Source organism: Pelophylax lessonae, assembly GCF_965119305.1.
Source record: "Pelophylax lessonae genome assembly, chromosome: 12".
Classification (NCBI taxonomy): Eukaryota; Metazoa; Chordata; class Amphibia; order Anura; family Ranidae; genus Pelophylax; species Pelophylax lessonae.
Genome location: NC_138779.1, coordinates 24,212,864 through 24,240,289, shown reverse-complemented (window position 1 = coordinate 24,240,289; position 27,426 = coordinate 24,212,864). Strand labels below are relative to the sequence as shown.

Sequence of the window (27,426 nt, the reverse complement as noted above, 5' to 3'; positions counted from 1 at the left end):
AACTGTCCATGGCAGTCCCTTGTGTAGGTTGTTGTGGTTCCTCCACCACCATAGTTCCTGTTTTACTCCTGCTGGGATAAGGACCTCGTCTTCTAGATCTCTGTTCCCGAGGTTCTGTAGGAGGAAGGCTTGTAGTGGTCTCTGATGGAATCTGGCCCACCCGACTGCTGGAATAGAAGACGTCATAAGCCCAAGTACCGACATAATTTGTCTTATTGATTTTGGAAGGTTGGTCTGTAGTTCTGCTGTTCTTTGATCTATGCGTCTTATTTTCTCCTCTGGAAGTATCATCGTTTGTTCTCTTGAGCGGATGATATATCCTAGGAACACTATCTCCTGTGACGGTATGAGGTTTGACTTTTGGGTGTTGATTATCCATCCTAGACGGGTAAGCCATTCCTGAGCCACTATTAGATCCGCGACCAATTTTTCTTTGGTGGGAGCCATGAACAGCAGATCGTCTAGATACGGGATTATATTTATGGCTCTGAGTCTCAGGGGAGCCAGAGCCTCTGCTAGGATCTTCGAGAAAATTCTCGGCGATGACGAGAGTCCGAACGGAAGTGCTCTGCTCTGGAAATGATGGATCCTTTCCCCGATCTTTATTGCTATGCGCAGATGTTTCTGGGATCCCTCCCTTATGGGGATGTGTAGATAAGCATCTTTTAGGTCCATAGTTGCCATAAAACAATCTTTTTGGAGCAAATTCCTTATAGAGTAAATTGACTCCATGCGGAATTTTTTGTACCTTATGGCGGTGTTCAAAGGTTTCAGATTAATTATCAATCGGAATTTTCCTGAGGGTTTCTGTACTAGAAACACATGCGAATAGAAACCCTTTCCTTCCTCTCGTTTTGGTACGGGAACTAGGACCCTTTGATCCACCATCTCGCCTATAAGCAGTGGCAGAGCCTGTGCTTTTGCCGGGTCCCTTGGTAGATTGGTAATTGTCAATCTTGAGGGGGGTTTTCTGCCGAATTCCAAGGCATAACCCCTCTCGATGACTCCCCTGACAAAATTGTTGGAGGTTAGTTTTTGCCATTGGGGGAGGAATCTCTCCAATCTTCCTCCCACCTGGCCTCCAGCGTCACTGGGTCTTGGGATTTTGGCCAGGAGGGTTAAAGAGCACATTTGCCCTTGATTTCCCCTTCTGGCCCGTCCAGTGCTTCTTCGGCCTTCCTGTATCCGTTTGACCTCGGTCTTCCCTGGCTTGTCCCCTATAGGGACGAAAAGTCTTCCTTTGAAAGGTCCTCTTTTTGAACGGGAAGGTTTTCTTTCTGTCCGCCGTCCATTCTAAGGCTTCATCCAATTTTGTGCCAAAGAGGAATTTTCCCGAAAATGGGACACTGCATAATCGCAGTTTTGATGCTGTGTCTCCGGACCAGGTTTTGAGCCATAATGCTCTTCTGGCTGAGACGGAAAGCGCCGCTGACCTGGCTGACAATTTTACTGCTTCTGTTGAGGCATCCGAAATAAAGCCTACTGCCTTATAGAGCATAGGGAAGGACTTTAGTACCTCTTCTCTTGGGGTACCTGCCGTCAGGTGTTCCTGTAGTTGCTTAAGCCAGAACTCAAAGTTCCTTGCTACACAAGTTGTAGCTAACGCGGGCCTTAAATTGGCCATAGCCGTATCCCATGAACGTTTTAAGATGATATCGTTCCGTTTGTCCATGGGGTCCCCTAGGTGTCCCATGTCTTCAAAGGCCAAGTCCGAATGTTTGGACACTTTAGCCAGGGGGGCGTCTAACTTTGGCGCCTGGTTCCACACTGATTCCTCATTGTCATCAAAAGGGAATCTTCTTTTTAAGGAACCTGAAAAGAATGGTCTCTTTTCAGGTTCTGACCACTCTTTGAGTACCAAATCCGTCATAAGTTTATGTACCGGGAATACTCTAGCCTTCTTTTTGTTCAGGGCTTGGTACATCTTATCGTGTCTAGATAAGGGGGCCTCCTCTTCCTTTATTTTCAGGGTCTCATAAATGGCCCCCAGAAGGTCCTGGACCTCCTCTGTGGAGAGTTTGTATCCGGTGGGTTTGACGGCCTCCCCCTGTCCTTCTTCCTGTCCAGAATCTGACTGGGAGGAGTTTGGGTCCATGACCCTAGAGGGGTCTTCCCTGCTCAGTACTGGTTCCCCTGAACCTGAGGCTACGGGAGTAGGCGCGGAGGAGGGGCCTGGTGGAGTAGTGGTGGGTACTTGCACCTCTGCGATTAATTTCCTGAAGGACGCAAAGGTAGAATGTACCTCGTCCTTAAAGGAGGAGAGAAATTTTGAGAAAGGTGAATCCTCCTCAGCTTTCAATATGGCCGAGATGCATGATGGGCATAGGGTCTTTGAATAGTTGGAGGAAAGCCTGGTGGCACAGGAGGGGCATTTTTTCTTTTCAGTCTTAGAAGTTCCTTTAGAGGGTTCCTTCTAAGAAAGGGGTACATAGGCAAATAATCTTTACTTGTGACCACACAAAGAGAAAAAAAAAAAAAAAAAAAATTTTTGAAAAACAAAAAAACCCTCTCTGTGCCTCCCTGTTACACTGAAAAGTCCTATAAGGACTCTTCAGTGCTTCACCCCTTCCACCACCACTATGCTGCATACTGTTCACAGGAGAAGGATACTGGCAAGTGCCAGCCTACCTGTGCTGAGCCGGTGTTTCGTCTCCCCTGCGGTGTGTGGAACCTCCATCGCCTTGTCCGTGGGATCCGCACTGCATCCGGCATGCTGTGCAGGCTTCCTCTTCCTTTTACACCGGCTCCGGCCCTCCCCTTCCTCTCTGCGCCTGGAGGCCGGAACCGTGACCTCCGGCGCACAGCGATGACGTCACCGCCGCCGGAAGTGACGCACCGCGTCTTCCGGTTCACCGTACATCCAGCGAGGCCGCAGAGCGGCCCTGCCGCATATACCGCTTGGTGTGCGGTCATCACTGCCCTCTCCCTCGCCGGGCCCTGGAGAGAGTGGGGAGCGGGGAACTCCATCGTCTGTGGAGGGAACCCGAGGCCATGGCTGCTCCTGCTGCAAGGTGAGGGTCCCAGGCTGTTGCGGTGTCTTCCCGGACAGTCCTGAGCAATGGAGCTCATCCAGCCCTCTAAGGTGGTTCCTCCTGGCAACATGTCTCCTCGGAGTGAGGAAACACAAAAAACAGACCAGGTGCCTGAGGGACCGCCTTTTAAGAGCTGATGGCAATGTGTTTCCGGTCTGGTAGGAGGAGCTCCATCTCTCAAGGGCTGTCCTGGAAGACGACTGGGGAAAATATTGCTATTTTTGCAAAATTTACGCTCTTTTTTTGTTTATAGCGCGTGATCAAAAAATCGCACAGGTGATCAAATACCGCCAAAAGAAAGCTCTGTTTGTGGGAAAAAAAGGACGTCAAATTTGTTTAGGTACAGTGTCGCACGACCACGCAATTGTCCGTTAAAGTCACGCAGTGCCGAATCGCAAAATACCCCCTGGTCAGGAAGGGGGTAAAATCTTCCGGGGCTTAAGTGGTTAATACATAAAGGGAGATGGAAAAAATGTATATGTACAGATCTCGCTGGAACAACAGTGAAACTGAGCAGGTACTCGGCGCTGAGTGCCGTGCATCCCCCCAGGTTGACAGAGTAGATACTTCCAGCAGAGAATATTGGTGCCAGCTCATGCAGGTAAGAGGGAGACAGTGTCACATGTATGGGATAGAGAGTTACAGTGTGTTGTAAGACAGACCGGTATGGTGCAAAATATAAAGAGAAACTGTAGCGCATTTTTAAAGAGCACATATTTTGAGTCTTGCAGATTTTTCTTTTTTATCTTTGATACATTTTCGTGCTTCATCTGTATTTTTATTGTATTGGCTATAAAGATGATTTTAAGAATAGCCACTAGAGGGAGTAAGCACGCAATCAGAAATCAGTGTGTTCCTTGAAGTGGAAGTAAAGTTAATTTTTCAAAAATTTGCTTACAGGCAGGGTATTTTTGAAAGAAGAGACCCTATCGGTCACGATCGATCCCGCCGCAGCGCTGGAAGGCACGTTTGACAGGTAAGTCTGCCATAATGTATTAATATGCTGTGCATCCTGGCATAACCCACCTCGGGGGCCCTACAAAGAAAATTTTAAAGCGGAGTTAAGTATTGTTTTAAAGTGGTATTAAGCCCAAAATGAAAAATGTGTTGAAGTGGAATTCCAGTAAAATACTACCTATAACTGAACCTCCTCCTACGCCCATTCTAACTACCCTGTAAAGCAGGGTCCACACTTGGCTCGCATGCGGCTCACAGCAGGGGTCCGGTGCGTTCCTGTTCTTCGTTTTAGGGACGAATCAAGCCCACATTTATGCCTGAATTCGGACCTGAAACTGAGCCAAAGACACACAGGACCACTGTGCAATCCGCTCTACAGCTGCAACGGTGATGGGTGAACCGGCTCCATTAAGAACTGGTCAGTGTCTCCTGTCATGGGAATTGGATGTAGGGAAACCCCGCATCCAATTTGCATAAGTGTGAACCCAGCCTTAAGACAAGAGGTTTACCCTTACCTATTGTGAGCGCGGTCCGGTCTGGTCCATTTAAATGATCGGCTCTCACTGGCAGCTTCTGTGTAGAGAAGACAGCCGACAACAAATGCCCCATAGTAAGCCTATGGGTAACATCAGCACCCAGGGTCTGCAGCTGTTGTCAATGATCTCTCTTCACTGAAGCCAGCGCTGGAGAGATCATGTGACCAGACCAGAGCGCCCTCTGAATAGGTAAGTATAGACATCTTTCCTTACAGGGTAGTTAGAATAGGATTTAAATGGGGATTTGAGCAGGTTTAGGTATACAGTAAAACCTTGGATTGCGAGGATAATTCGTTATGGAAACATGCTTGTAATCCAAAGCACTCTTATATCAAAGCAAATTTCCCCATAAGAAATAATGGAAACTCAGATGATTCGTTCCACAAGTCCTTCGGTTTATAGTCTATATGCAAAGATTATAGCAATGTGATAGGTTGTGTAACCATAAAATGTCCATCCACAATATGCAGCCTTCCCAAGGGGATTAGAAGCAAAATCTAGCAGACTACAGAATATAAGAGAGATCAGAGGAGCCTCTAAGTGTAGCAATATGGTTACATTTAATGAAGGTTCAACATTTAGCAACTCACATGGTTGATGATTAAAGAGGCACATCTAAGTGTGCAGGCATCTGGGGTAAAGCTGTCCACATAGACCATCTTCTGAACCACCGGCTCTCACCACTGTCAGTCTGCAATTGTGACCGGGAAGAATAGCCTGCAGTAGAGTGATCTGAAAGTGAGGCTTTGAATCACTCGTGGAGTGCAGCGGGGAAGGGATGATGAAGATGGCTGTGCAGAGGATGGTCTATGTGGACAGCTTTACCCCGGATGCCTGTATACTTAGATGTGCCTGTTTTAATCATCAACCATGTGAGTTGCTAAATATTGAACCTTCATTAAATGTAACCATATTGCTACACTTAGAGGCTCCTTTTTTTTTTTTTTTTTTTTATACATGACGCTACTTGTATATCAAGACATCGCTTGTATATCAAGTCAAAATTTATTTAAAAAATTTGCTTGTCTTGCAAAGCGCTCTCAAACCAAGTTACTCTCAAACCAAGGTTTTACTGTAGTTAGTTTTTGACTGAACTTTTACTTTAAATTCCATTTTGCCAATTATTAGATATGGTGGCTTTAGCGGTCCTCAACCCTGGCCTACAGGGCCCACTAACAGGCCAGATTTTCAAGATAACTGAAATACATACCAGGTGATATCATTTGCTGCTCAGTGATTGCAGTACTCTAGTCTGCATCTCCCCAAGGTAATACCTAAAATCTGGCCTGTTAGTGGGCCCTGTAGGCCAGGGTTGAGGACCACTGCTTTAAAAGACCAAGCTTTTATTCATTCATGTAAACCCAAAACCACCCCCTCTCCCAAAATTGGATTTTTCCTACAACTCACCTGTAAAATCCTTTTCTTGGGAGTACATCACGGGATACAGAGCAGGCCATAATAATGACTATCTGGGTTATATGCCACCTATAGGTGAACAGACACTGGAAAACCAATAGACAGAAAGTTTCCCCCTATTAATTCCCTCCCACACAGGAAGACCCTCAGTTTTTGTAGCAAGCAATGAAGATCCCAGAAAATAGGGGAGGGACCTCTTATGTACTCCAAGAAAAGGATTTTACAGGTAAGTTGTAGGAAAAACCCAATTTTCTTTATTGTACATCATGGGACACAGAGCAGCCATAATAATGACTATCTGGGATATCCTAAAACAATGCCCTTGAGGGGAGGGAACGCAGTAATCCAAGGACAAAAAAAGGATCTATACTGCTGCTTGTAGCACACTATATCCAAATTCAGCCCCCTCTCGAGCTCCAATATCCACTGGTAGAACCCAGTGAATGTAGGCACTGAAGACCAAGTAGCAGCCTTGCAAATCTGAGCCATAGACACTTGATGATGCAGTGCCCACAAAGCACTTACCCTCCTGGTAGAGTGAGCCTTTAATCTAAAAGGTGGGACCTTACCCTTTAAACCATACGCCTGAACAATGACCTGGCGAATCCACTTAGAAATAGTCGAACTTGTCGTTGCCTGGCCTCTTAGGCCCATCTGGCAGGACAAAAAAAGCATCAGTGCTCCGAATTAGCGCTGACATTTTCAAATAGACCTTGACTGCCCGTAGTACGTCGAGTGAATGTAATAATTTCTCTTCTGTGGTCCGAGGATTCGTAAAAAAGGAAGGCAGAGTGATATCCTAGTTTAGATGGAAACTGGAAACCCCTTTGGGCAAAAAGGCTGGAATGGGGACTCAAGACCACTCTGTCCTGGTGCAGGACCAAAAATGGCTCCTTGCAAGAAAGGCCCACTAATTCTGACACCCTTCTGGCTAAAGTTTCGGTGACCAAAAAAGCCAATTTCCTTACCAAAAGAACCAAAGGAATATGCCTGATAGGCTCAAACAGTTGCTTCCGTAACTCAGAGAGCACAAGATTTAAGTCCCAGGGGCATAGGGGCTGCTTGACAGGTGGAACCATGCGAATCACACCTTGCAAAAATACTCGCACCAACAAGTGTGTTGCTATCGGTCTCTGAAAGAAGCTAGATAAGGCCGAAATCTGCCCTTTGATAGTTCCTAATGCCAGCTTAAATTCCACTCCTAATTGCAGAAAAGCAAGAATTCTTCCAATAACATACTTGCGAGGATGCCAACTTTTGGACTCACACCAACAGATGTAAGATTTCCAGACTCTATAGTAGATTTTGCTACAGACGGGTTTCCTAGCATTTATCAACATAACTATGAGATGAGGCAGAGGCATTGGAAGTAGCAACAAAACCTGACAAGCGTAATGCCTCAGACTAGCCAGTTGCTTCAGGCTTATCAAGGGAAGTTAGCACAGCAGGAATAAGACTAGGATCCTCCAATCCTGATGGCGGAGCACTTGCTACCCCCCCCCCCCCAATTTTTTTTTCTGGAAGACATTGCTTACTTTAAAGTAAGACCCAGATCTGAGGTAAAAACCCCTTGCACTATCCTGTGTAGAAACTGTGATCCAGCCTTCCGCAGCTACCACAGTTACTACCGCCCTCCACATACTAGTGCCTGCAGCCGTGTACAAGTCCCATAGACTCACGTGCCCCAGTGAAAACCTGCAGCGTCAGCAAGGAGCTCTGCAAACCTTGCCTGACTTTCAAAAGCCGATACAGCGTGCCAAATGCACGCTTGTGATGTCACACGCACGCTTTTCCGTGTGAGCGCACACCCGGAGGCCGCTCGCACGGGCCCTCACTAGCCTCTCGGTCCGCCCAGCTTATGTGGCAAAGCTCAGCTCCTCACTGTGGAACACATAGCAAGACATCACCATTCAAGGCATCTTGGCCTAGACACTACTGACCCCTAATGAACAAACACAGTACTGCAGGCGCTGGAGAGGTAATAGTGCTCAAAACTTTTCCCTGCAACCTCTTTTTTTTTTTAAAGAGGGAAAAATTTACTAGTTCCGCCGCAGGATCCTGAAACAGGACCTAATCTTCAACCATCACGGCAGGCCCTGTCATCTCTGGACCCCCTTATTTTTTTGGGGTCCACACCCTTGGACCTGTACAGCACCCTGTTGGAAAACTCCTTGGGCAAATGGAAAGCGGCTCTTCGTGGGGGCACCTGATGAAGGGGAGGAGCCAGGAGCACCTGCGGGGCACCTCAGAAGAGGAGGATCGGGGCTGCTCTGTGCAAAATCCTGACACAGAGGTGGTAAGTATAACATGTTTGTAATTTTTATATAAAAAAATACAAATTCGAACCTTTACAACCCCTTTAAGAAAGACCTAGATTCTTTATTAAATGTACATAACATAATTGGATTCTAACATTCATAGGTAAAGTTTATCCAGGGAATATAAGATTGCCTCTTGAGGGATCAGCTGGGGTTTTTGCCTTCCTCTGGATCAACTGTGGGTATGGAATTGTGTATATAGGATTGGTTGAACCAGATTGACTTTGTGTCTTTTTCAACCAGACTAACTATGTATAATGATTGGCCTGCCTAACACTACCCTCTCCGGAGGCTGACAATGTTGCTGTCCAAAGGTGTCTCAACTACTCCCCCATCCAGAATGGAGACACCCTATAACAGAAAGTGTGTTACTGGCTAGATCACCAAGTGAAATAAAGGGGGGGGGGAGCTAGTGCAGCCACCACATTTAAGGATTGGTAAGCTGCAATATTGTATACTTTGTTTTGGGGTTTACTACCTCTTTAAAGAGACTCGTGCCACACAAAAAAAAGCCCCTCAAAAAAGAGATAAACACTTTCCAGTCCCGCAGTAGTAACTGTGATCTACACAGTCGTGCCAGCCAAAAAAAATCTTCAGCCGCCGGCATATATTTGGGCGAGTTGGATTCCTGCATTCTCCTTTCTGTGCTGTGGTTCCAACTGCTGGGCACCTGATCACTATAGTAATTTAGGAGGGGAAGCAAAAGATTTCAGGTATGTTAGTTGCTAAAGATTTTTGGTTGTGTAGCTCTGCAAAAGCGAAAATCACCACCCACTGGACTGTTATTAACCATCTTTTACTTTTTTCTTTTTTATCGGCCATGCAGGGAATGAAATGCTCTCCATGAATTGGCAGATTTAGACTTCCATGATGAAAGGGAACAGTAATGCTGGATAAACGCACATTTTTTGTTAGAACAATCCCTGTCCAATAATTGACTGCTAGCGTTAGCTACACATGCAGTTGTGTGCGGCAGCAAATGAAGGCACACATTTTGAGCATTGGGGTTGATTTACTAAAACTGGAGAGTGCAAAATCTGAGGTCGCTCTGCATAGAAACCCTTTAGCTTCTAGGTTTTTTTGTCAAAGCTTAATTGAACAAGCTGAAGTTAGAAGCCGATTGGCTACCATGCAGAGCTGCACCAGATTTTGCACTTTGCAGTTTTAGTAAATCAACCTCAATGTGTTGCTATTAGTGAATAATTGCGGCTCCATGCTACACTCTATTGTTCCCGGTGTGTGACAATTGCTGGTGATTAATAGCTGAGAGATCATGGGAATAAAAATTGCACGTGTGCGCCCAGCCTAAAGCAGAACTGTTGTGTAAAGACCCGTGCACACAATAAGAAAATCGGAAGTAAAATTTTGTCCAACGAAAGATCTTCCGATTTTCCAAAAGTTAGTATGGTGCTTTCGACAGCCAATTACGAATTTTCGTACGACAAAAACGGAATGTGCAGGCTATAAAATTTTTATTGTACATGAACACAACATCCGATTTTCGCTACTTAGTACAGTTTTCATCCAAAAAATATAAGAGCAAGACTACGCACACTCTGAAAAGAAAGAATACATATAAAACAATTCAACACATAACATCACTTCTGAAGTTGAATTCTGTCGTAACCTCATCACTTTCGATATGAGACTAGCATGCATCAAAAAAACGGACGAAAATTTGTCCGATAATCCGATCGTGTGTATGAGGCTTAACACTGCAAAGCAAGAAGCAACTGCCGCATGTAAAATACAAATATGGCTGCACCCAAGTACCTGTATAAATTACAAATTATACATAGAGTTTTTCTTAAACATACACAATGAAAAGATCATGTATATCCAAATAATCTTTTTTACATGCAAAAAAAAAAGACAATAAAAGCATAACCAAGACTGTGACAATTGCATTTTACCTGAAGTTTGAAAATCTTCTCCTCCAATGGTTCGAATTCTGTTGATATATGTTGCTCTTCATACAACCATACTTGAAATAATTCAATAAACTTCTCAGCATTCTTTATACTGTCAGCAGAAGAGGGAACTGTAACCTTCCTATATTGGGTATGAACACAAAAGAGGTATAAGAATACAGATTGGCACTGTAGAAAAGGAAGATCAGGATTTTGTGATCCTAGAGGTTATGGTCCAAACTATCCTAAAAACTAAAACTGGAATGTGGTTGCTTTGGGTGAAATTTCTCCACTGCTGAAAAATGAACTAGGGGGCGTGGTCTGCACATGTCCGCATGAAGACGTGTATTTACAGAGCCTCTCTCTCAGATTCTACCGCTGCTAGCTGCTGTCTAGATGGCCACATTAGCTGACAGTGGGCACCACCACTATCCTGTTGTCCAGCTCCATCCACCACCAGTGCCTTACCTTCCTACTATGAGAAAGGCACTCAGCGAGCACAGGTCACAACTAAGATGGCACCTCCTTCATCCGCCACATTTACTGCCTGGCAAGCGGCAGAAGGCGGCTCCCCTGCATCTCCTGGAGAACCTTAGGTACAGAACATCAACTCTCCTATCTCCCATGCTTCACTAAGGCTGGATACACACTATACAACTTTTGTTGTTAGATTTCCTTTAGATTTACCTTCAACTATGTAGTGCAGGGATCCTCAAACTACCGCCTTCCAGCTAACTGCGGAACTACACATCCCATGAGGCATTGTAAAACTCTTACATTCACAGACATGACTAGGCATGATGGGAATTGTAGTTCCTGAACAACTGGAGGGCCATAGTTTGAAGACCCCTGATGTAGTGCAAGAGTCTGCCTGATTGCATACAAATTGAAAGTGTTTAGATTTGACATCATATTATATGGTTTTGGTAAATCTAAAGGAAAAAATCTAAAGACAATCGTAGAGTGTGTATGGCCCATTAGTATCATGTCTGCAGCATTTGGACCAGAGAATCTAACTCAGGACTGATACAATACAGAACATACCCATGCACTCCCTACCAAAGCAAACATAGAATTGAAGTGATTGTAAGCGCCGGTTCACACTGCAGCGACGCTACTTCGCACCGCGACCTCCGAGGTTGCGGTGCGAGCAGCGCGCCGCTACCTCGGAGCGGCCGCCACGGACTTCATAACATTGAAGTCTATGGCGGTCGCCTCCGGGTCGCCCCAAAGAATCTCCGGACCCTTTTTCTAGGTCGGAGCGACTTGTGTCGCTCCTATTAGAACGGGTCCGCAGCTTCCCTATGGGAGGCGACCTGTGAGGCGACCAGGTCGCCTCACAGGGCGCCCTAGTGTGAACCGGCACTAAAGTCTCGTGTTTTTTTTTTTTTTTTTTTAAATAACAAACATGTTATACTTACCTCCTCTGTGCAGTTGGTTTCACACAGAGCAGCCTGGATTCTCCTCTTATCGGGTCCCTCTTCAGAGCTCCTGGCCACTCGCTCCCGTTGAGTGCCCCCACAGCAAGCAGCCCCACAGAAACCAGGCACCGCAGGTACCAGAAGAATCTGCACTGTATGAACGGCGATCAGGAAATAAAAAGATCCAGGAGTCGGCACCAGTGGATGAGGAGGTGCTCCCACTGCTGAAATCGCTGCCCAGAGGGCGCCACTGTCATGGTCGCCACTATTTTCAATGGCAAACCACCGAAAAATGGCCACCACAAACATGGCCGTCGTGCATTAAGCACACAGGCTAAAAGAAAATGGCGGCACCAGCAGGGATCCCTAGGCTTCAGAAAATGGCACAGGCAGCCCCCCCCCCACAGCCGTTCGCCCAGTCGCCGGTGGCGCACCCCCCCGCCCACATCGCCAGCATAGCACCCTGCCCCCATCAGTGAAGGAGGGGAGGGGAGGCCCACAGGGACCACCAGACCGATGAGGGGGGTGCCTAACAGGAGGGAGGGGAACCCAGGGGTTCGACTGTCCCATGGAGGGGCCCACGTCCACCCCAAAACCCTCCAGGGGGAGAAGGGGGACAGTTACTTACCATACCAGGAACCAGGTGGGCACCGCTCCAGACAGAACCTCCTCTCTATCGAAATTGGGGGGCTATCAGCCAGAAGGAACGCTGCGGCTTAGGCCGAGACCCGGTCGTATGCAACCTCGCGAGACATTTAACTCGCAGACCAGCCCCCCGTCTGGTGGGGCTATGTCGCAGCTGACCTAGTGCGGAGCTGAGGTCTGCGCACGCTGGCCAGACTGGGGAGACCACTGGATCTAGATTATCCAGCCCTTTGCCCAGTTTTGCAGATGACTGTAGATCTCACAGGAAAAAAATCCAGGAGAAAAAAAATTCTATCTAAAAAGAAAAAATTGCCAGGATCAGAGATCCCAGTAAGGAACTAGGCTCTTACTCCTGGCTAGGCAGAAAAAACTGAGTACCTATAGCAGAGAGAGGGAGTATACCCCCTGGGACTGCCCATAGGCATAGCCAGATTTTTTTTTTCTGCCTAGTGTCCTACTCCTATTCTCCTAGTCCTATACTCCTGATTTACTGCACCATACCATAAATGGATACCTCCATTTCTCTTTTTGACTGATAGAAATCTGGAGAGGTGTTCCATTACTGAGGGAAGATATGAGACTGCACTTTCTCACCATAAGGTCAAATCCAATTGGTAAGAGGTTGTCCATGTGGTTTGGTGGTGAAGGTCTCTGTGTCACATCCTTTTACGAGCACCATTTATAAGTCATCCAAGGACTTCATTGACTTATTCGAACAAATTTGATTGTCTTTACACCTCTTTTTTTTCCCCTGTATCAAACTCTATCTGTAACATTAGCGCTGCACCTTCCTATCTCTAACTGTCCTCATATTGTTGCCTGCAATATTGTGTCAGCTGCTTGCTTTTGTATATTGAACCTTAGCGCAGGTATTTGCGATTTAAGATTTGTAAATTGAAGAGGTGAGCCCCCAATTAGAAGACTGAGAAATGCAACAGTTGATAAAACATGAGTATTAGAGGTCTACGAGAAGCTATAGCACCCACAGATCTCGTCCCAACTTTACGAGGACTCTTTACTCAAATCCTTTGAGATCAGGCTCCAGCCAAAATTGAAACTAATGGCACTTTTCCACTGCAAGTACCGGCTCTGCTCACTCGGCCCTGTTTGGCCTGGTTTGCTTTTCCACTGCTGGTACCGCATGGTGTTGGAACGGTTCGGTACGGTATGGTATGGTTTGCTTTTCCACTAAAGTAGTACTAAAGTTAAGTGGGTGGGATAACAACGGGGTGGGTGGGATTCTCTGACCAATTAGTGGCTAGTAGTGACTGCATGCAAAGGATTGTGGGATATGGTACCGGGTATGGTACCTCTTGGAACCACAATCGAGATGGTACTGTTTGTGAGAGCCGTACCGTTCGGTTCCATGCAGTGGAAAAGCACCACCGTACCGAACCGTTCCTACACTGTACCATGCGGTACCAGCAGTGGAAAAGCACAAAAGCGAGCCGAACCGTTCGGTTCCATGCAGTGGAAAAGCGCCATAATACAGCTCACAGGACTCTCATGCCACCTATTTGAATAGACCCGGTAATGTTATTTGCAAACTAAACAAATATACAACAAAGGATGCTATCATGATGGTTACGGGAGCAAAAACAACATTTAGACTTTGACAAAGCAAAATGAATTCTTCCCAGGTCTCTCAAGGAGAACGCTGATGTATACGGCCCTTGCAACCTCCCCTGGAAACTGCGACGACCACTTACGACTTTTTTTTTTTTTGCTTTTGTCTAACAGATATAACAAAACACCATCAAAGATATATTTAGCAGCCTGAGGTAGTAAATTAGAAAAGTTGATTGGTGGGGTATACATACACTTTTTCATCAAGAAGTTTTTTTATTTGAAAAGACATTCTTAACATTTTTTGAAGCTTTTGTGTTACAGAGAATGGCATTGAAAATAGAACTGGGGCTTATAGTGAAGAAAGATATTCTGTGCTTAAAAAACCAAGGGGAGCAAAGAGAAAGGCCACAAAGCCAACCATTCAAAACTTTCACTTTGTTTAGAGCTATGTCTGCAGATATAAGTTCCCCTCTGTGTGATGAACATTGCAAGGATTTTAAAAATCTTTGTTGCAGATTCCTACATTTTGTTATTCTAAAGAAATAGCTGTGTGTTTGTGTGCATGTGGGAAAGTGAATCTAATGGGAGTGGTTTCACAATTATCAATCTGCTGCTGTACCTGCAGGACTCCAATGAGGAAAGGTGCAGGATCTGCATCCCTTTAGATGCGATTTCCCTTTAAGAGTATCTAACCAAAAACAACATTTATGTTGCAGGGGATGCCCAAATGTGTAGCTTAGTGCAGATTTCTGGGAAAATCAATGAGCCAATCACACAAGCAGGAAACTACATTTCCGGGGAGCGTTCCGTATACCATCTGTGTACAGAAAGTCTCCAGGTAGTCCTATTGCATTTTACTGAAAATGACAGCGCTGCAGCCTGAAAAGAAAAAGGTATTGTTTTTTTTAATAACATTCAAGAACAATATAACTTGTGTCTCAATGGTATATGCTATATTGTTTTTTACCATGAAAGTGGAGTGGCCCTTTAAGCTTTCTAGGTACAGAATAGCATTCACCTTTTCTATTCAGAGTCCCACTGTGGGAGTTCGGGACAATAGTCAATGTTGGACTATTGTTTTTCTGGCCAAGTACAGGCCTCTAGTTATTGCTCTTTCTTTGAAATGTCCAAGAGTCCCAATATTTGGTTCAGAAACTGCCAGTAGTGGCAAAAATTTGGGGCATTTCCAGAAAATACGCTTTAACCACTTAAGCCCCGGAAGATTTTACCCCCTTCCTGACCAGGGGGTTTTTTGCGATTTTTTACTGTGTGACTTTAACGGACAATTGCGCGGTCGTGCGACGCTGTACCTAAACGAATTTGACTTCCTTTTTTTCCCCACAAACAGAGCTTTCTTTTGGTGGTATTTGATCACCTGTGCGATTTTTTGATCATGCGCTATAAACAAAAAAAGAGCATCAATTTTGCAAAAATAACAATATTTTTCACATTTTTTTATATGAAATTCCCCCAAAAAAAATGTAAAAATCTAAATATTTTTAACATTTTCGGCCAATTTGTTTTATGCTACATATGTTTGGTAAAAAAATTGCAAAAAGCGTATTTTGATTGGTTTGCGCAAAAGTTATCGCGTTTACTAACAAAGGGAAAGATTTTTGTCATTTTTGGTGTTTTTTCTTTTAACGAGTAATGGCGGCGATCTGCGATTTTTTTTGCGGGACTGCGACATTGCGGCGGACAGATCGGACCCTTGACTGAAATTTTTGACACTTTTGGGGTTACCAGTGACATTACTGCAGTAATCAGTGCTATACATATGCACTGTTACTGCAAAAATGACACTGGCAGGGAAGGGGTTAACTGTATTGGAGAGGGAGGGGTTAAGTGTGTCCTAGGGGCGTGCTTCTAACTGTGATGGGACATGGCTACAAGTGTAAAAACAGAGATCAACAGTCCTACATAGTAGAACCGTCTGATCTCCATTTTTACACAGGGGAGAATGACAGGCGGCTTGTTTACATTAGCTGCCTGCCTTTCTCCCTTCCCGCCGATCGCGAGTGACCGGCGGACATCGGGTCCGCCAGTCACACGCACTGACTTGTCTGTGAACGAGGCGGGGCGGGCGTGCGCCTCAGCGGGCGGGCGCGCGGTCGCCCGCTATTGGCTCACAAGCCAGTGACAGGCTAGTGACGTATATATACGTCACCTTGCCTGGCCGGGGCTGACCGCCGCAGTATATGTACTTGCGGCGGTCGGCAACCGGTTAAGAAGCTACAAGGGGGTGAGCAGTGTACTTTAGAGGACGGCTGGCAGCGAGTCTGTGTTAGCCTTGCTTTTAGGGCATAATAACAAGCCTGGCAGAGTCCCTGCTACCATCCCTCTCTAAAGCATGTTGCTCACCTCTTAGAGAAATGCAAAGGCCATATGCTGCACACTGGTAAAGTCAAGGTATCCATGAGAAACAAAATTGGAGGATGATGAATAAACAAATAAAACTTGCTTCCATATAAACCAAGTAACATTTATTGTGTGGCCATAGATAAAGCACCCAGTCCAGATAAAAACAGTCATGGGCGAACAACAGCGTCTAATGTAAAAGGTAAAAGCCCAAGCCTCATCATTGAAGAGAGAGCCCCCCTGGTCCCTCCCCTTCCTCCGACACGGGCCGCCGGAGTAGCCACGTTATCTCCCTTCCCCTTCCGCATTATTGTCCCTATCCTGTGAGCGGCCATCTTGTTGGGGGGCTCTAGCCTTACTACACACTACACTGAAGTGTGCCTTCCCTGCAGAAAACCAACAGCTGATCCCAGCGAGCCTTCTGGATGGTATGTAAACCTGTTGAGCCTGTTTCCATCACAAGTGCTGGGCCCTCCATTTAGTGTTTGTGGTTGGCTGAGACTTGGGCTTTTACCTTTTAAATTAGATTGCTTCGTTTGCACATGGCTGTGTTTTTATCTGGACTTTTATCTATGGCCACACAATAATGTTACTTCGTGGTTTATTTGGAAGCAAGTTTTATTTGTTTATTCATCATCCTCCAATTTTGTGTCTCGTGGATACCTTGACTTTACCAGTGTGCAGCATATGGCCTTTGCATTTCTGTTTTGGATCTCCATTCCTCCAGTGGATTGCATGCAGCACGGGACTGGGTCAATAGGATGCATGTTACTACTACTACTACATATAACTGCTAGCCCATTCTGCGGTTGAGCGCCTTGGTTCCGTTTGTTGCATTTTTTTTTCGGCTTACCCCTTATAACCCTACCAGGAGTGCAGGGAGCATATCAACAATACACAAATTCTGATCAAGTTGGGCAGTTAGAACAAGCATTCCTCTTATGAAAAGGTATTTACTTGGCAGCACATTTACTGCATTATTTAACAAAAGAATTCTTATTCACTCTTAGATCCCTTAAGCTGAACGCAATACAGAAAACAAAAGATTCATTATATTTTTGAAACATTCCTTCTATTGTTGCTATGTATTTCTAGGCTTATTGAACAAGCAGTGCAAAGAACACACCGCTAAATAGAAAGTGCAATACTATGACAAACTATAAAATGTAACTTTACTGAAGTCTTAGTAGTACAGTGAGGAAAAAAGTATTTGATCCCCTGCTGGTTTTGTATGTTTGCCCATGGACAAAGAAATAATCAGTCTATAATTTTAATCATGGGTTTATTTTAACAGTGAGAGACAGAATAACAAAAATATCCAGAAAAACGCATTTCAAAAAAATGTATAAATTGATTTGTATTTTACCCCTTGCCGCCCGCCCACCATCAAATGACGGCGGAGCAGCTCTCATTCTGGGAGAGGACGTCATATGATGGCGCCCCAGAACAGGCGCATAGTGTGGCGGTCACGGCCACCCCGCCTTCCTAGGACACGGCGCGACCCCTATCTTGGTAAAGAGCCGAGGACATGGCTCTTTAACCATGTGATCGACTGTCTCCAATCACAGCTGGTCACATGTAAATGAGGGAGTGCAGTTTATCGGCACTCCTCGCCTCACACTGTCAGAGTGTGTGGCGAGGAGAGCCGATCAGTGGCTCCTCCTCAAAGGGGAGTCTAGGACAGGTAATGATCATCAGTGCCCTGATTACAGTACAGTAAAAAAAGCGCCCCATAAGTCACCCCAACCAATGCCCATCAGTGCCCACAATCAGTGCCTACTCATCTGTGCTGCCCGTCAGTGCCACCTATCAGCGCTCATCAGTGCGGCATATTAGTGCCTCCTCATCAGTGCCACCTCATCAGTGCCACCTCATCAGCGCACATCAGTGAAGGAGAAAAATTACTTATTTACAAAAACTTACTGACAGAAAAGTCTTTTTTTCTTTTTTTTTAAAGAGGAAGTAAACCCTCCTCAGGAAGTTGTACCTATAGGTAAGCCTATATTAAGGCTTACCTATAGGTACTGTAAATATCTCCTAAACATGCACCGTTTAGGAGATATTTACCTTTAATGCAGCCAGTGACGTCACTGGCGCATGCGCTCTGAAGGAACGGCAGATCGTGCCGTTCCTTCAGAGCCCCGTGCCGTGACCGTCGGCTCCCGCGCGCGTGCGCGGGAGTGACGTCACCGCGGCTCCGGCCAATCAGATGGCCGGATGCCGCGATCCCGGAAGACGGGCGACTATACATGTCGCCCGTCATACAGGTAAGCGGACGGCACGGCGGGGGCTCGTTCTAAGGTAAGTATTTCATAATGAGCTAGTATGCGATGCATACTAGCTCATTATGGGTTTCTCTTTCAGGATTTAAAGAAGATGAAAAAAAAAAATCTCGGTGTACAACCTCTTTAATAAAAAATAAAAAACCCAGCGGTCATTAAATACCACCCAAAGAAAGCTCTATTTGTGAGAAAGAAATGATAAAAATTTCATATGGGTACAGTGTTGCATGACTGCGCAATTGTCATCCAAAATGTGACAGCGCTGAAAGCTGAAAACTGGCCTGGGCAGGAAGAGGGTGAAAGTTCACTGTATTGAAGTGTTTAATGAGTGAAATAAGTATTTGAACCTTTCACAAAACATGACTTGGTAGTTGGTGGCAAAACCACAGGTCAGACGTTTCTTGTAGTTGGTTACCAGGTTTGCACACATCTCAGGAGAGATTTTGTCCCACTCCTCTTTGCAGATCCTCTCCAAGTCATTAAGGTTTTGAGGCTGATGTTTAGTAACTTGACCCTTCATCTCCCTCCACATATTTCCCATGGGATTAAGGTCTGGAGACTGGCTTAATGTGCTTCTTCTTGAACCACTCCTTTGTTGCCTTGGCCGTGTGTTTTGGGTCATTGTCATGCTGGTATACCCATCCAGAACCCAATTTCAATGCCCTGGTTGAGGGAAGGAGGTTCTCACCCAAGATTTGATGATACATGGCCCTATCCATCGACCCTTTGATGCGGTGCAGTTGTACTGTTCTCTTAGAAGAAAAACACCCCCCAAGCATAATTTTTCCACCTCTATGTTTGACAGGGGGGGGGGGGAGATAGTGTTCTTGGGGTCATAAGCAACATTCCTCCTGCTCCAAACACGGTGAGTTGAGTTGATGCCAAAGAGCTCAATTTTGGTCTCATCTGACCACAACACTTTCACCCAGTTCTCCTCTGAAACATTCAGATGTTCATTAGCAAAACTTCAGACTGGTCTGTACATGTGATTTCTTGAGCAGGGGGACCTTGCGGGCGTTGCAGGATTACAGTCCTTCACGATGTAGTGTGTTACCAATTGTGTTCTTGGTGACTATGGTCCCAGCTGCCTTGAGATCATTGACAAGATAAGAGATGAGATCTTGAATGTAGTCCCAGACCGAGGGAGATTGACAGTTATTTTGTGTTTCTTCCATTTGCGAATAGGCGCACCAACTGTCACCCTCTCACCAAGCTGCTTGGCAATGGTCTTGTAGCCCATTCCAGTCTTGTGTAGGTCTACAATCTTGTCTATGACATCCTTGGACAGCTCTTTGGTCTTGGCCATGGTGGAGAGATTGGAATGTGATTGATTGCGTCTGTGGACAGGTGTCTTTGATACAGGTAACAAGCTGAGATTAGGAGCACTCCCTTTAAAGCGGAGTTCCACCCAAAAGTGGAACTTCCGCTTTAGGGAGTCCTGACCCCCCGACATGCCACATTTGGCATGTCATTTTTTGGGGGGGGGAGCGGGTACCTAGTTTTGACAGGTACCCGCTCCCACTTCCGCTCGGAGCGCCGCGGCGCCCTGAGCGGAAGTTCTCCTCTCCCCCTCCCTCCCTGCAATCTTCTGGGACACGTCAGAGGTCCCAGAAGATTGCCGGCCAATCACGGCGCGCAGCGCGACTCGCGCATGCGCAGTGGGTACCCGGCTGTGAAGCCGCAAACTGTAACAGCCGGGTGCCCACAGCAGTGATGCCGGCGCCGAGGGAGAGGATCGAGGCTTCCGGCGGCCGCATCACTGGACCGTTGGACAGGTGAGTAAATGGCTGGAACTCTGCTTTAAGAAGAGCCAAAAATCTTGGTGATTGATAAGAGGATCAAATGCTTATTTCACGCATTAAAATGCAAACCAATTTATAACTTTTTTTAAATGCGTTTTTTTTTTTTGGGATATTTTTGTTATTCGGTCTCTCACTATTAAAATAAACCTATCATTAAAATTATAGACTGATCATTTCTGTGTCAGTGGGCAAACGTACAAAATCAGCAGGGGATCAAATACTTTTTTCCCTCACAGTACAACATGGATAGTGACTGCTTGCTATGGGTTACTACACTTTGGTCCTGGCTCTTTGCATTGTTTTTCAGAATAATGGCATTAGACTGTACATGAGAAACACTCGATTGTAGCAGAAACACAGCACTCACTTTTCATTGCTTGGAAATCTTCTATCTTGCTTTTCAGTCAACTATAAAACAAGAAGAGAGAATTAACAAGCTCTGCTTTATTCTATAACTTGTCTATGGGGAATTTTATTATCATAGAAAAGAGAATAATGCCTATTCCCCTGTGCAGTGCTAAGCCCTGGTGACTTGTCATGAGATTTGACAGTTTAACCAGTTGACTGCCAGAAGATTTACCCCCCCCCCCCTCCTGACCAGGCCATTTTTTTGTGATACGGCATTGCATTGCTTTAACTGACAATTACGCATCTGTGCGACACTGTACCCAAATAAAATTAATTTCTTTTTTTTTTCCACAAATATAGCTTTCTTTTGGTGGTATCTGATCACCTCTGGGTTTTTTTTTTTGGGGGGGGGGGGGCGTGGTTTGCACTATAATTTAAAAAACACAATATTTTTTACTTTCTGCTATGAAACACATCCAATAAAAAAATGTAAAAGAAAAAATCACATTTCTTCATCAATTTAGGCCAATATGTATTCTGCTACACGTTTTTGGTAAAAAAAATCCCAATAAATTTATATTATTATATATTTAATATATATATAATAAAATATTGATTGGTTTGCGCAAAAGTTATGGCGTCTACAAGCTATGAGATACATTTCTGGACTTTTTATTTTTTTTATTGTTTTTACTAGTAATAGGGGCGACCAGCAATTTTTAGCGGGACTGCGACGTTGCGGCAGACAAATCTGACACTAAGTGACACTTTTTGGGGACCAGTGACACCAATACAGTAGTCAGTGCTTAAAAAATGCACTGTCACTGTGCTAATGACACTGGCAGGGAAGGGGTTAACATCAGGGGCGATCAAAGGGTTCAGTGTGTGCCTAGGGGGTGGGGGGTTACACTGACTGGGGGGGTAGACAGAGAAGCGGGTTCCTGCTTAGCAGGAACACAAGATCTCCCTCTTGTCCCGTTGCAGAACGGCAATCTGCCTTGTTCACATACACAGATCACCGTTCTGCCTCTCCTGGGGATGATCGAGGGTGGCTGGCAGATATCAGGCCCGCCAGACCCATTGATTGACATCCCCGCTAGCCAATCAGGGCACGATGGCGCCATCCAGTGGCTTTTGAACTCAACGACGCACAGGTACGCTGTGTTCCCTGGGAGTGCTAACTGTGTGGGGGAGGTGCTTTGACTGGGGGAAGACAGAGATCCATGTTCCTGCTTAGCAGTAACACAAGATCTCCATCTTCCCCTCTGATAGAACGGTGATCTGCCTTGTTTACATGGAATGATCCCGGGGCGCCAGCGGACACGGGGTCATCCGGACCTGCTGATCGGCTCCCGCTGTGTCCAAGCACGCCCCAGACCTGAAGAAAACAACATGTATAGGTATGTGATTTTGCGCTTAACGCCGCCCTGCCACAGTATATGTACGCGGGGCGGTCCTTAAGTGGTTAAGGTCCCATGACAAGTCGCACCCTATTTGTGCGTATGGAACCGTTCAAATATGTGTGACTTGGGCTTGCACCTATTTTGAAAAAGGTTCTTGTGCACTTTTTGGCAATTTCATGTGCAACTTGCATGGGCATCTGTATTTGATGTCGCACAGATGTTGGAGAGCCACACATGAAATCGCACTGACCAGTGGCTTTCAAATCGTGCTGAAGTAGCGTGATTTCAAAGCCGCATTCAGTGTGAATAGAGACTAATCATCCAGATCTCCTAACAGCACAGGTGAAGCAAGTTATAAGCAATAAGCTGCTGTTTACCCGCTACAGACGAATGCTAGCCATACACCACTCGAAAAAAATCATTCAAATAGGTTTTTCGAAAAATGAACACACGGTCGTGAGAGCAAAGAATATTGCCATCTTGTAATGACTGGATTTCGAACGATAAATCGTTCAGTGGACATACATGAATCAGTTTGTCGTTCGTTTTTTGGCTTCTGGGTCACATATGCGCAGTACCAACAATTCAACAGGCGAGAAACACAACCTTTCAATTTATCGTCCATTCAGCAGAAGTTTTCCAAACTCTTCCTTTGATTTTTTTGTCTCAAAAACGTCACAACCGATTTTCGATTTGTGCCCATTAACTGGACGAAAAACAAACTGTCCAAATGACAGATTTTCGAATGCTTATTCGTCTAGTGTATGGGCACCATAAGGCTCTGTTCTCACTAGTGCAACTTTTCATGCGACTTGCAACATGTGAAGTCGCATGACAAGTCAAAAACCATGTATTTGAATGGGCACCGTTCTATTTGTTGCCGCTTAAGTCACAGCATCTTTAAAAAAAAAAGTTCCTGCGCTACTTTGATGTGACTTTCTTGCCATCGTGTAATAAGTTGCATTTCAGTCGCACTAGTGAGGCAGAGCCTAATTTATTCTTAGGCCCCTTTCACATTACCGTTCAGTTTTTCAAGCATGCCTGATCTGAAGGTTTATTCACCCTTATGGACCGGCAGGTGTACACAGACTTGTGTCCATTTACACCTGCCTACCTCCGATCCAGTTCATAAACAGAAGGGGATCTGGTTCTCCTCCATGTAAGAGTGGAGGTAGTCAGGTGGAGACAGACAGCGGAGTCCGTTTTCACCCAGCTGCCCATAAAACAGAGTGGGCTTTGTCCGTGTCTGCTCTGCACAAACTATACAGACATGGACATGTCATCCGCCCGCTCTGCTCCAATCGGCGGATCCATGGACAGATCCTCTGCTGATCAAATGAAAGGTGCCCGTGTGAAAGGGACCTTATTCCTTTACACATGTATGCTAAACCCTGAGTGTATATATTTTGTAATTTCCCCAAATTAAAATGCATTGCAGAGCATGTTGGCACTATAAAAAACAAGTAGCAATAAAACCAAAGAACCACCTCTCCTAATAGAACCACCTCTCCTAATCTTGCAAAAACCAAGACATGAATGCTAAATCTGTAGGTTTTAACATAATGGGCAGCTCAGTGGCTAAGTGGTTAGCACTTCCCCCTAGATGCACTAGGGGTTTTTGGTTCGAATCCTAATCATGGCACCACGTGCATGCAGATTGCATGTTCTCCCTGTGCCTGTGGGGGTTTCCTCCGGGTACTCCGGTTTCCTCCCACATTCCAAAGACATGCTGGTAGGTAAATTGGCCCTAGTCTATGAATGTGAGTTAGGGACCTCAGATTGTAAGCTCCCTGAGGGCAGGGACTTATGAAAATGAAAAATATATATGTAAAGCGCTGCGTAAAAGGCATGTTGCCATTGCTGACCTTATTTCTGAACATGGCAGTTGCTTGGCTGTCGTAGTGACTCAAAAAGCTGGTCAATAAGCAAGCAAAGTCAGAAATTCTGACATGCACTGTTAGTCCAGGTCAGTGACTCAAGGTATTGAAACCCCCTGTATTCGCATGACAGCCAGGCAGCTAGTATTTTCATAGTTACTCTGGCTGAAAAAAATACACAAGTCCATCCAGTTCAACAATAGAGAAATAAAAGTGTGTGTGTGTGTGTGTGTGTGTGTGTGTGTGTGTGTGTGTGTGTGTGTGTGTGTGTGTGTGTGTGTGTGTGTGTGTGTGTGTGTGTGTGTGTGTGTGTGTGTGTGTGTGTGTGTGTGTGTGTGTGTGTGTGTGTGTGTGTGTGTGTGTGTGTGTGTGTGTGTGTGTGTGTGTGTGTGTGTGTGTGTGTGTGTGTGTGTGTGTGTGTGTGTGTGTGTGTGTGTGTGTGTGTGTGTGTGTGTGTGTGTGTGTGTGTGTGTGTGTGTGTGTGTGTGTGTGTGTGTGTGTGTGTGTGTGTGTGTGTGTGTGTGTGTGTGTGTGTGTGTGTGTGTGTGTGTGTGTGTGTGTGTGTGTGTGTGTGTGTGTGTGTGTGTGTGTGTGTGTGTGTGTGTGTGTGTGTGTGTGTGTGTGTGTGTGTGTGTGTGTGTGTGTGTGTGTGTGTGTGTGTGTGTGTGTGTGTGTGTGTGTGTGTGTGTGTGTGTGTGTGTGTGTGTGTGTGTAGGGCTGCTGTTAGAAATCACGGGGCCCCGTACAGCATACAGCCTACCTGGCAGGGCCCTCCCCAAATATATCAAGACAGTATTTTCACTAAAACTACACTAAAATCATTATTAGCGGACACAAACATAACAAAGAACCTGTGTGAATTAGCCATTTTTAATTGTTTTTTTTTTTTTTTTTACATAAGAAAAAAATATTTTAATATATTATTTAATTTAATATATTATTTTTTTTATAAAAATATTTTTTTTTTACAATTTTAGTTTTAATTTTTTTTAAATGATTCATTACATTGTTTAATTTTCATTTTTCTTTTACAATTTGTTATTTTTCTACAGCAGATGACAGCCTGCAGCGCTGTGGGGGGCCGGCACAGTGAAAGGAGAGCACACGGGGGGGCACAGTGGAAGGGGGGCACACAGGGGGGGGGGGGGTCAGAAGCAGGCAGAACAGGGGAAGGGTGATCGGTGTCAGAGAAGTAATTACAGGAAAGCAGACTTGGTGGCGTAGGTGGTAGAATACCAGGCTTGTAATGAGTAATTACAGGAATGATGCCCTGTGTCTGTCTGTCTCCCTGCAGCAGCTGAAAGCTGGCAGGAGGGGGGAGAAACTGGCTTTCAGTTGCTGCAGAGGGCCGCACAGAGCATCCTTCTGTAATTGCCCCTCTGTCCGACCGCACTGATTCTCCGTGCTGTTGGGGCCCCCGTTTGCCCGGGCCTCCTACAGGAGGACTGGTGGTCCCCCCTATTAGCGACCCTGTATGTGTGTGTGTGTGTATATATATATATATATATATATATATATATATATATATATATATATATATATTTATTTATTAGAGATCAATCGATTATCGCCAAAGCCGATATATCGAGGCCCGATATGCACTTTCCCTGATCTTTTGGAATCGGCCACCAAGCTGGATAATATTACCGATATTTCGGAAAGTGCTTGTACCGGAGTGATGCCTGCAGCTAGAGGCATCACCCCGGTACCAGTGTCCACAGTCAACAATCTGCTGTCTTGTAATGACAACCAATGTGGCTGAGAAGCCGCTCGGCTGTCATTACAAGGAGCGGGAGGGGACGTCCCCCTCCCCCCGCCTTCCACAGCTCGCCCGGGTCTCCTGTCCCACCGGGAGACCAAGGCAACCAGCCTGCATGGCCGTCGAAGATCCGATCAAAGCCGCATTCGGCTCTGATTGGGTCTCCATGCAAAAACCCGGAAGTGATGTCATGACATCACTTCCGGGTACTGGCGCCAGATTCAAAAAAATGACAGCATTCAAAACAGCCAAACTTGGCGTTTTGAATGTTTTTAAGTGCAGAGGAGGGGTTTGGGGGACCCCCAGATCCCTCTACAAGAGTACCTGTCAAATTAAAAAAAAAAAAACATTTTCTTAAATGTACGAAAATATCGGCCCATACAGATATGCGATGACCAAAATATCGGTATCGGCAATAAAAAAATGATATCGGTCGATACTTGATATATACATACATATATATATATATATATATATATATATATATATATATGTATACACACACAAACAGTTGATCCAGAGGAAGGCAAAAAGAAAACCCCAATAAAGCTTAATCTAATTTGTTCCAGCAGGGGAAAAAATTCCTTCCTGATCCCCCAAGATATTCCATGGATCAACCTTTACAAGGTTTAGGGCAGGTCAGCAATGCCAGCTTATTTATTTCTCTCAGAACACTTTCACTTTATTTGAAAAACAAGCAAACTATGGCACTTACCGTTTCGCTTTTCCTCATTTTGTTCTCTAGTTCATCTGTACTATAAATGCACACAATACTAAACATCCACAGAAATATCACAGATAAATAAGTAGAAAAAAATCCATTAATCAGCACAAAGACGGACATAATATATTCCATTTTCCAGGTTAGGTGAGGAATGACCTGTGTTACACCAAACAATCCTTTTATACAACTCCAGAGATAGACCATGGCGGAGCCCAGGAACACAATAAGGAGAAAGGACTTAAACGGATGCATCGTTCTGAGCTGGATCCAGATTTCTGCAATATCCTTCAAGAAGTAAATAGTTATATTGGCATATATCCTACAGGTCTGTACCAAAGTCTTCCAGAGGCGATGCACATGATGTACCTCCGAACACACATCTTCTTCAATCCAGTAGCTCCATTTAGGCTTTTACAGGGCAGTAGGCATTCTAAAGGTAAATATATCACCAGAAACATGCACAGCCTAGTTCTACGTCTTGTTCTCCCCTAGGGAACAAGTTATTCTGCTGGTAGCCAATACTGGATCTTCCAGGTCTGTCCTCGTCGAATTTCTAAAAACGACATGCCATAGGCCTATACTCCCATCTACAGATAATTTCTCTCATTCTTTTTAGATCACAACATTCTGTCACATTCCACTGCCTAAGTGTCACATTTTACAATTCTTTCCCCCTCGCTAAACTGCCATCTATTCCATCAATGTTGCTGAGCCAGAAAATCAAGAATGTTTTGGCTGAAGATTGCTGATTGTGCTGGAGGGAAAGAACAGCTAAGAGTGGGTTGGTCACTACTCTCTGCCAATATAAATCACTACCAAAACTAACAGAGTAAACTAAGGCACAGCTATGGTCTTAAAGTGTTACTAAACCCACAAAAGTAAAATCAGTGTGTGTATGCAGCAAAGCATGCTTGTTGTACTCACTGTGGAACTTAAAGCGGAACTCCCCCCAAAAGGTGAAGTTCTGCTTTAAGGACTTCTCCCCCACTCTTCTTGCACAATTGGCAGTTTTGAGGAGCGGGGGGTAGTACCCGATTTTGACAGGTACCTGCTCCCACACCTGTTCCGA

General features: G+C 45.2%; 1 protein-coding gene across 1 annotated transcript in view; it reads right to left on the bottom strand.

The window, feature by feature from the left end:
• LOC309568242 (uncharacterized protein) overlaps positions 1–26,867 on the bottom strand; it is a 49,944-nt gene extending 23,077 nt beyond the window's left edge. Inside the window, exons 1-3 of the mRNA XM_082273908.1 lie at positions 26,349–26,867; positions 20,614–20,654; positions 10,173–10,311 (exon numbers count right to left, since the gene is read on the bottom strand). Of these exons, the coding sequence (XP_082130034.1) occupies positions 10,173–10,311; positions 20,614–20,654; positions 26,349–26,609 (441 nt within the window). The 5' untranslated portion in view covers positions 26,610–26,867. The remainder of the gene's footprint in view (positions 1–10,172; positions 10,312–20,613; positions 20,655–26,348) is intronic.
• Positions 26,868–27,426: the final 559 nt, after the last annotated feature.